Here is a 10,000-nt window from a genome sequence, read left to right as displayed (position 1 = left end):
TGTGGACACACAGAAACATGCCGATTTGTTTGTTGGTGGGCCCTATCGGAGAAAACGCCATGGCCAGGCCTGTTTGAATGGGCTTACTTGTGTATAGAAGAAAGATATAGCTATTGGAGCTGCTGAACACTCTTTTGGAACATAAGGGATTTCAATGGCTCGCCAACTGCACAATAGACCAGACCAGAGCAGATTGTGAGGCAGGCCTTACCAGCAGGTTCACAGTGCAGCCAATCTTCTTGTTCTCAGTCTCATCTCCCTTCATGCAATCCCTGGAGGGAAGAGTGGACAGGCATTACGACTAATACTGCTATAGTACCGGTAATGGTACATTAGTTATTATGTCTATAAATATGATCCGCTCAACATAGAAAAAGAGGAAGAGGGAGAGGGAGAGCGAGTGAGCAAGACAGAGGACAAGAGAAAGAGAGAGATTGAGAGAATGAGCAAGAAAGAGAGAGAGAGGGAGAGCGAGTGAGCAAGAAAGAGAGAGAGAGAGATTGAGAGAGAGAGATTGAGAGAGAGAGAGAGAGAGAGAGAGAGAGAGAGAGAGAGAGAGAGAGAGAGAGAGAGAGAGAGAGAGAGAGAGAGAGAGAGAGAGAGAGAGAGAGAGAGAGAGAGAGAGAGAGAGAGAGAGAGTGACAGCAAGTGATCAAGAGAATTGCGGAGAGAGGATAGGGAGATTCACAAACAGATAGAGGGGGAGGTAGAGAGACAGACTGAGAGAGATCCTACCTGTAGTCCAGCAGACGCTCCATCAGTCTGGTTACCGAGGTAACAAAGGAGATGCCGCTCTCTCTCCATGTCTCCTGCTCTACCTTCTCCAGTAAACTGCACACCAGACATCTCCACTCAGTATCATCTCAGTCATGGTACAATTCATTCATTCAATTGATCTCAGTCTCAATTAAGTCTCAATTCAGTTTGGGTTCAGTGGGATTTCAGGGGAATTCAATTTCCCATCAGTTTCAATTTATTCATTTCATGTTCCTGTTGAATGTTATTCACATTCTGTAACAGGGGCGATTAGCAAGTCTTGAGATTTAAAACTAGTCTCAATTTCAGTCTGCCGCAAAGTTAGCGCAAATAGCCTACATCTAAGTAGCAATAAAGAGAACATTAGGGATGGGCGATATATAAACAATATCAAATATTCATATTCTGGACCAAATGCCTCAGAACATGTGTCAGAGTACATTTCTAAAGTAAAATGACAAAATGTAGTTTAAAATCCTCCATCTTCCAAAAGGGTTCCTATTCAGGATGCTGAGTGAGTGATGTTCCCTCTGAGAGATAAGGTCTTACCTGGGGTAGGGCCCAAACAGCTGGGTTCTAATCCCGCAGCACACAGACACACAGACCAGCGGTGTTAGGGCACAAGGGCACAACGGCAGAGAGACAGAGGTTATTCTCAGAGAGAGAGACAGAGGGATAGAGTTAGATAGAGGGAGAACTAGAGTTAAAGAGAGAAGGATTTGGATAGAGTTAGAGGGAGACTTCCATAGTTAGACAGACTTTGTATGCGAGAGCGTTAGCAAAGAGAGTTAAGAGTGCACTTTAAAGCAGGTTGTTAGACATGGTTACACAATCATCACACATTCAGACTCTTACATCTTATTAACAGACTATGATATGTAACCTAGCAACACCGTTTGTTGTTATGAAGACAGAGTTTCCATATTGAGGCAGAAAAACAAGAAACAGCTCTACAAATAAGCAAATACAAAGCATTTGCACTGGTGTGTGTCAAGTGTGTGTGTCAAGTATGTGTGTGTGTGTGTGTGTGTGTGTGTGTGTGTGTGTGTGTGTGTGTGTGTGTGTGTGTGTGTGTGTGTGTGTGTGTGTGTGTGTGTGTGTGTGTGTGTGTGTGTTTTTACTTACAGTAGACTGAACAGTTCTCTGTAGTTTTCATCTCCTTTCCCCTCGGAAACCAAACTGTCCAGTTTATCAATCAACTCTGCCTCCACCTACACACACAAGCAGACCCACACATACACATACACACACACACACACACACACACACACAAAACACACAGACCAACACACAGACACACACACACACACACACACACACACAGACACACACACACACACACACACACACACACACACACACACACACACACACACACACACACACACACACACACACAAACACACACACAGTGTAATAAATGAGTTTGTCCCATTGTTTTGCCTTTTTGGTATGTTGTTTGTGTGTGTGTGTGTGTGTGTGTGTGTGTGTGTGTGTGTGTGTGTGTGTGTGTGTGTGTGTGTGTGTGTGTGTGTGTGTGTGTGTGTGTGTGTGTGTGTACCTGTTTGAAGTGGCCCTTGGTGCGCTGCTCCCAGTCCATCATGTCGTGGAACAGGGGGATCATGATGTTGCGGACCTCCGCCTGGGGGACAAGGGTCACCCCCAGGAACGGCCCGATCATACCCGGGATGAAGTGCACCTTGTTCTCCCCTGGAAACACACCCAATACAAACCCTAATCAATACAGCAATACACACGCTAATCTATACAGCCCCTAATCAATATATCGATACACACCCTAATTTATACAGCCCCTAATTAATACATTAACAAAAAATCGATTCTATACAGCCCCTAATCAATGCAGCAACAGACCCTAATCTATACAGCTCCTAATCAATACATCAATACACATCCTAATCTATGCAGCCCCTAATCAATACATGAATACAGAATGTAATATATACGGCCCCTAATAAATACATCATTACAAGCCTAATCTATACAGCCCCTAATCAATACATCGATAACACCCTAATCTATACACCCCCTAATAAATATATTAATACAGAATCAAATTTGTACAGCCCCTAATCAATACATCAAGACAGCCCCTAATCGGTGCACCGATCCACCAATGAATCCGCTGATAAATACAACAATACATAAATATACAAACACAGCCTCTAATCAGTACACCAATCCATTAAGATATCAGTCAAGCGACAGCTAACCCTAGCTCCTGACAGGGGGTAGCAGATTATTCTGGCACTCTAAAATACCAGAACATGATCTTGTTTTCCAGAATATGTTTTTTTTTTAGAATTGTTTGCTGATTTCTCAGTTTATTGAAGATCAAAACATTTTGGCTCAATCCCATTTCTACCCCTTACCCCTCCTCCTTGTTTTGAAGGGGTAAGGGTAAGGGAGAAGGGGAAGGGGTAAGGGGTAGAAATGGGATTGGGCCTTAGTAGATGTGTCATCCTAAGCAACGTACGAGTGAGGCGGACACACCATTAAAGCATACCGTCAACATTGGAGTAAAATAATGCAACTGATTGACGTGTTTTTTACCAAGGTTCTGCCACATGGTGAGCAGCTCATAGGCCATGGGGATCCTCATGTCTCCATGTCTGAGGGGGAGGAGGAGGAGCAAGGGAACAGGGAGAATATCACAACAATGTTTTTACATCCTGTCGAGAAACTTTAGACTTTAAATAAAAATATATAATATAACTCCAGCATCTGAAATAAGTAATCAAGACAGCTAACAATGACCGGTGCACGGAAGAGGAGACATCAAAACCCCAGAAAGGTTGCCCGTAGTCCCCAGACCAATTGTTAGAAAATATCCATTGATATCCGAGATTATCTCAAGTGCGATCCAATAAAACAAGTTCTTTATTTTGACCACAAGCAGCTGGCATTGGCAGGGAGTGCAAGCTGGTTTCATGTAGCATTAGCCCCTAGTGTTTGCAGCGTGTGTTCTTACTTGTCCAACACCTTCTTCCGCTTGGCAGGGCTCAGGCTCTCCAGCTGTAAGCTTGGCTGGTTGATGTACAACACAGCTAGACCGAAGTAGGAGCTCCACACCTACACACACACAAAAACAGGCACGTTAGCGCACACACACACAAACACACACACACACACACACACACACACACACACACACACACACAGGCACATGAGCACCCACACACAGGCATGCAAACCCACACATACAGCGCTCGCACACACACACCAACTCACACAAACACACACAGGTACATGGGTAATGTCAGATCCGAAACCTGTATCCAGTAACGGTTGTAACAGGCTGGTGAGGAGACTCGCTCAGCCCCTAACTACCTTGCATCAGACGCCTACCCCACTCACACCGGTGCCCTACCCCTGGGCATAACCCATAGCCAGGGATGTGGCGTGCCCATCGCGTCTGTTATGATAGCTCTCCTCTGGGATCCGTGCACTTGGTGAATTTGCTGAGATTGTTTTAAGAGTTTGGAAATTACTAACTCCCGGGATACGTTTGATTTCTTTGTTTCCGTGCCACCTTCGTGGGTGTCATAGGTTCTTGTTTGATGGATTCAGACGTCTGATTGTCCTCCTTTCTCCGGGATTTCATCTTCCGCTTCCCTACATTCTGGCCATGCAGCTCAGCTATTTTAAGAGATATATTCTTCTTCTGAGCCTCCAGTTCTTCCACTGCTCCCTGTCTCAAGAGCTCCGCATGTTCCTGGAGTGATTCCGTTCGATTCCCATAATACTGTATGCTCTGTTTCCCTACGTATGAGCGGTCTGAGTCAACTGAGGATTCCCGAGCCTTTACCCTCTGCTCCTATCCCTCCTAGGGGGATGCCCTTCTCCTCATACTCTTCCGAGGTGTTTTCTGAGTATGATGAGGATTTCTGTTCCTTCACTGCCAACTGCATACTTGTGGCCACCTTTCTCAGAACCCCCCCCCCCAGCCATCCTGACCAGACGCTTCTGACGAGGGGGGACCCCGTCCGGTGTCTTCGCTCCCTCTGTGAGTGTACTCGTGAATGTTGACTAAACGCTTCTTCCTGCTCTGCAAGGTAATCTCCTAGGTCCCTCATTGCCTCCTCATATTTTTTGCTCATTTTCGTGGGTCTAGGTGTATCAGCCGCATACATATGGTCCAGTCCAAGCTTCCCAGCCAGGAAGCATATCCACGGGTCCAAAGTCTTATTGGGACTGATCAATCCACGGATTGTACCACAGACCTTCCCATGTGCCCTTAGCCATTTATGCCAATCTTTTAACCACGCTTCCCTGCCAGCCTCTTTCCCTAGACCGGACATTTTAACACCTGCAATAACTACATATTTATACTTAAAACCCTCCTTCAATGGGACAGAGCATATATAATATTCAAACTTCTCGATTCCCTCTATAATTTGGGACCACACCAGTGTTTCATTTATCCCGTTGTGTAGGTCTGTTATTATCTCCTGTATTTTTCCGGCCCAACTCTTAGGTCCTTCATCATAGAACAGCAGGTGACAGTCGGCCCCTGCTACCAGAGGTAGGACCTCTCTTTCTCCTTCGCATGCAGCTCCTGGCCCTCCGTTGCCCCCTTTGGGCTCTCCCTGGGCCATGACCCCATTCGATCCAGACGCTGTAGCCTCGGGGCTTGTCTCATCCGCCACATGGGGTTGGCCGTTCTGGTCTCCCGGGATTTCTCCGTGGTTTGAGGAGGGGTCACCTCTTCCTCCTTCGTCGTCGTTCTCCATGATCGAGTCGTCTTTTCTTCTGGGCCTGTCTCAATGCACTGAGTAAGGGAGAATCTAAGATGTGCCGTGCCGATCGCGTCTGTTATGATGGCTCTCCTCTGGGATCCGTGCACTTGGTGAATTTGCTGAGATTGTTTTAAGAGTTTGGAGATTACTAACTTCCGGGATACGTTTGATTTCTTTGTACTAGGTAACCTCTTAGATCCACGATGCCTATACTAGAACAGTTGGTTCGTTCACTGAAGCTCTAACCTACCCTCCTCCTTAGGTGATCCTTGGAATGATTGAAAAGGAATGGTTTGAATATAGTTTTATTCGCAGAATTAATATCTGGGACATTGCAGCAAGCGGTGAAGGCCATCAAAAAAGTATGATAATACATATAATGTAGTGACTAATAAAATGCCGTCAGTGACACTTCTAAATAAGTGATATAAAATACACCTGGAACACATCCTGGTGGGTTTGTCTATAAATCTGATTTAATCTACAATAATTTAGACACCTGATTTTTCACCTCTCTACACTACGTCCAACACTTCCCTCAGCTGTGTGAGGCAAGGAGAGATGGGGACTTAATCTCTCCTCATGTCCGTTGCTCCCTTGGGGAAACGAGCGGCCCCCGCACTGATACGGGTTGCTCCCGCGTCGTCAGAGGGAGAGCAGCGCTGGTATGGGTTGGTCCTGTGTCGCCCGAGGGAGAGAGAGGGGTTCTCTATCTCTCCTCAGGCACGGAGGGTCGGTCTCATCAAATGGTCCCACAGCCAGGAAGGTCTCATCAAATGGTCCCACAGCCAGGAAGGCTATAGCCTTCATAGCCCCGTTGGGCTATGGGAGAGATCTCCCCTTGCGACGGGAGGGTAAGCCTTTAGGTATCTGTAGAGTGTTGGAGAGAGGATGTCTAGATTTTTCTAAGTCCGAAAGTCCGGAGATCGCAAAGGGCCCAGGGCTGTCCTGCATGGAGTCCCCGTCGGGTTGATCTCTCGTTGTCTCTGCGTTTTCCAGCCCTTTTTATCTGGAAGTTTTACCTCTGTTGCCTCCCCTTTCTCTTATATCAATCAGGTCACTGTGACCTTGGTACTTTCCCAACTCACCATGGAAGGGACAATCTCAGGCACGTACTCCCAGGCGCCTACTCTGCCTTCAGATTTGTTCTTACTTGTTCCACAAATTATACTAATAAGTAAAATACACCATATAATGATAAACAATACACCAATACAACATATCATAAGTGTAAGATAAACAATACAACAATACAACATCTCATAAGTGTAGGACAACATAATTTCACCAACAAGTGCTTTAATCTTTCTAAGTGCTGTCTTCCATAACCGATTATGTCAAAACAACATGATAAATCTTATAGTGAATAATAGATATAAAAAAAAAAGATAGATATAAAAAGATAGATATATGATGATACTAAAACATGATATATGATTCTATAAATCTTACAATGAATGATAGATATAAAAGAAAAGGATAGATTTAGGATGATACCAAAACATCATATATGATTCTATGATTTGGAATAAAAATGATACGTAAAACTGATACATAAGTAAAACTAAGTTAAATATCCCCATGCCTCTTTAACATCCTTCAGCCCCTACTGGTAATATCCCCACATCTCCCTAGGCCTTGGTAATTCCCCAACAGCCCATGCCTCCCCAGCCCTTATTCACCCACAGACCTCTCCACCTCTGCACTGTCTCCTGGACTCCATAAATCGACCTTACTTGACAGTATACACACACACCGGCATGACTTCACACACACAGATGCGTGTGTACACAAACTTAGCAATTCACGGTGCAGCGATACACGGAGTAACTACTGTGTACTTTGGAAGATGTGTGTGTGTGTGTGTGTGTGTGTGTGTGTGTGTGTGTGTGTGTGTGTGTGTGTGTGTGTGTGTGTGTGTGTGTGTGTGTGTGTGTGTGTGTGTGTAGAAGAAAGAAGAAAGAATCTCACCTTAAAGTCAAAGTCGGCTTCGTTGAAGTTCTTGTGAATGGCAGGAGAAAGAAACCTAGCCGTTGAAACTATGATACTACAAACACACACACATACACACAAACACACACACACACACACCCAAACAGTTTGATCAAAAGTTTACACATCTATGCAATATGTGTCAGTATGTGTGTGTGTGTGTGTGTGTGTGTGTGTGTGTGTGTGTGTGTGTGTGTGTGTGTGTGTGTGTGTGTGTGTGTGTGTGTGTGTGTGTGTGTGTGTGTGTGTGTGTGTCTTACTTGCTAGTTAGCAGTCTCATCACGTTCCAATCACGGGGGAAGATGCTGAGCTTCATCAAATTCCTGAACACGCAGAGAATCTTCAACACAAACTCCTGAGAGAGGAAACAGGAGTGGAGGAGAGGAGAGGAGAAGAGGAGACATGAGAGGAGACTAAAACTAAGTTCATTGGATTCCTCTTGGCATGTTGGACGAATGCCTCATAAAACCGTTGGCATTCATTCATCAATCTATAGGTCCTAGTTAACTAGGTGACAACGTACCTTGAGTTCCTCCTTACTCTGGAAGCTGTCCAGCAGGTGCTGGAAGTGGGTGTCACTCATCTGCCGAAGTAGGGACAGCAGGCAGGACACATACTCCCCCTACCAATAGTAAGACAGGAACCCAGAAATCAGTCAATCAGAAGAGAACATCCAACCAATCAGGACCATGAAATAAAGGTCAACACTCATAACAACACATGGAAATGGATAAGAATGAGTCAGAATGTGGATACTAAAATTTCACAAATTAACAGTAGTAGTAGTAGGAGCAGTATTATTAGTAGCAGTAGTAGTAGTAGCAACAGCAGTAGTAGTAGTAGAGGTATATTCTCGTTAAATAATAAGTTGATAATAGCAGCATATTGATATTAAATGTGATCTCATCAAATGAATGAATGAGTCAATAGCAGTAGTGAATGAATGTTGGAATTAATGAATGATTTAATATGATGCATTGTTAGATACTCAAACCCCTTTAACATTTATGGGAAAGAAGTAATTCCCATAAATACATTTTCAGGTAGATTCCTGCATAGGGTCCCGTGGGAATGGGATCGGTATTTGCCGGCTCAAGACCTAGTTACATGTCCCGATCACTGCCGGAGTAGTAGTAGTAGTAGTAGTAGTAGTAATGATGGTTACTACCAATGTTCTCATCAGATGAATGGATGCATCAACGAGTGAATAGTAGTAGGAGTAGTAATAAACTAATTAATGCATCGGTAAATAGTTGTACAGTATTGTTAGTTACTAACCTTGATGTTATCAGATGAATGGACGAATGAATGAGATAGTAGTAGTAGTAATATAAATGAAGGAATGAATGAATGAGTCAATAGTAGTATCATATTGTTAGTTACTAACAGTGATCTCATCATATGAATAGATGAATGATCAGTTAATAATAGTAGTAGTAGTAGAAGTAGGAATGGATGAATGAATGAGTTAATGATTTATGATCAATAGTAGTATTATATTGTTAGTTACTAACAGTGATCTCAGCGGTGCACTGCGGACAGCGATGACCCCTTACCGCCTCCTGGGATTGGCTCTTGCTCATGATTGACAGCAGGGTCTGGAGCAATACGTCCAATAGGGATTCAACCATCATCTCCACCTCCTCCTGTACTGATGAATCCTGATATCATGAGAGAAGAAGACATTTCTATTTATATACTATAGTATATATAGTACCAGAGGGCTGGTCTTGGTGATGGACGTGATGAGCTGCGGTGTGTTGCATGTTTAAAGTTTGCATACATAGTGTATATAGCATACAATGTAGATTTAGTATAAACAGTACCAGAGAGCTGGTCTTGATGATGGAGAAGATTGAGCTGAGGATACCAGAGCAGATCAGAAGCTCCTTCTGCTGACGTAGGTGAAGGTGGATATGATGTAATACCACAGGAAGTAGAATCCTGCGAGACTCTGCACACAGACACACAGGCAGGAAGATAGACAGGAAGACAAACAGATAGGCCGGCAGACAGACAGACAGACCGTCAGATAGACAGGTAGATAGGCAGGAAGGCAGTCAGCCACTGCGAGAAAGATATAACTGTATATTGAATATTGATTGATAAAATAAATTGTTATGTTTGTTCCTGTGTGTTTCTGTATGTGTGTCTTGTGAGCACAAGCTGACGACCTCTGACCTGGGTAGGCGAAGAGGGGGCTGTCCACAGTGCGGGCGATGGACTGCAGCCTCACCACGTCCATGGAGTGTCCCATGTGCAGGGTGGAGGGCATGCAGCCCAGAGCCCCACGCACCAACTCACACACCTCCTGCACCGAGAACACCTGCAGCAGCTCCTCGAAGATAGCCGGGAAGGAGCTGAGGAGAGCCGCCTGCAGTGAGGAGAGGAGAGACATGAGGAGGAGGAGGAGGAGGAGGAGGAGGAGGAGGAGAGAGATGAGGAGGAGGAGGAGGGGGAGGAGTAGGAGGAGGAGAAGGAGGAGGAGGAGG

The 10,000-nt window shown here is 44.8% G+C and overlaps 1 protein-coding gene across 5 annotated transcripts in view; it reads right to left on the bottom strand.

Annotated features, from left to right (window-relative positions):
* LOC115556599 (dedicator of cytokinesis protein 3) overlaps positions 1–10,000 on the bottom strand; it is a 64,321-nt gene that overhangs the window by 10,062 nt on the left and 44,259 nt on the right. For 3 of the 5 annotated variants that reach the window (XM_030373711.1, XM_030373714.1, XM_030373715.1), the window contains exons 24-36: positions 9,690–9,882; positions 9,335–9,462; positions 9,023–9,169; positions 8,032–8,130; positions 7,769–7,863; positions 7,488–7,563; positions 3,749–3,849; positions 3,331–3,389; positions 2,318–2,466; positions 1,882–1,967; positions 1,306–1,332; positions 736–831; positions 212–272 (exon numbers count right to left, since the gene is read on the bottom strand). In XM_030373711.1, coding sequence (XP_030229571.1) covers positions 212–272; positions 736–831; positions 1,306–1,332; positions 1,882–1,967; positions 2,318–2,466; positions 3,331–3,389; positions 3,749–3,849; positions 7,488–7,563; positions 7,769–7,863; positions 8,032–8,130; positions 9,023–9,169; positions 9,335–9,462; positions 9,690–9,882 — 1,317 coding nt within the window. The remainder of the gene's footprint in view (positions 1–211; positions 273–735; positions 832–1,305; positions 1,333–1,881; positions 1,968–2,317; positions 2,467–3,330; positions 3,390–3,748; positions 3,850–7,487; positions 7,564–7,768; positions 7,864–8,031; positions 8,131–9,022; positions 9,170–9,334; positions 9,463–9,689; positions 9,883–10,000) is intronic. The other 2 variants (XM_030373713.1, XM_030373712.1) reach the window with 2 other exon arrangements.

Source organism: Gadus morhua, chromosome 13 (genome assembly GCF_902167405.1).
Source record: "Gadus morhua chromosome 13, gadMor3.0, whole genome shotgun sequence".
Classification (NCBI taxonomy): Eukaryota; Metazoa; Chordata; class Actinopteri; order Gadiformes; family Gadidae; genus Gadus; species Gadus morhua.
This window is presented reverse-complemented; position numbering and strand designations above follow the sequence as displayed.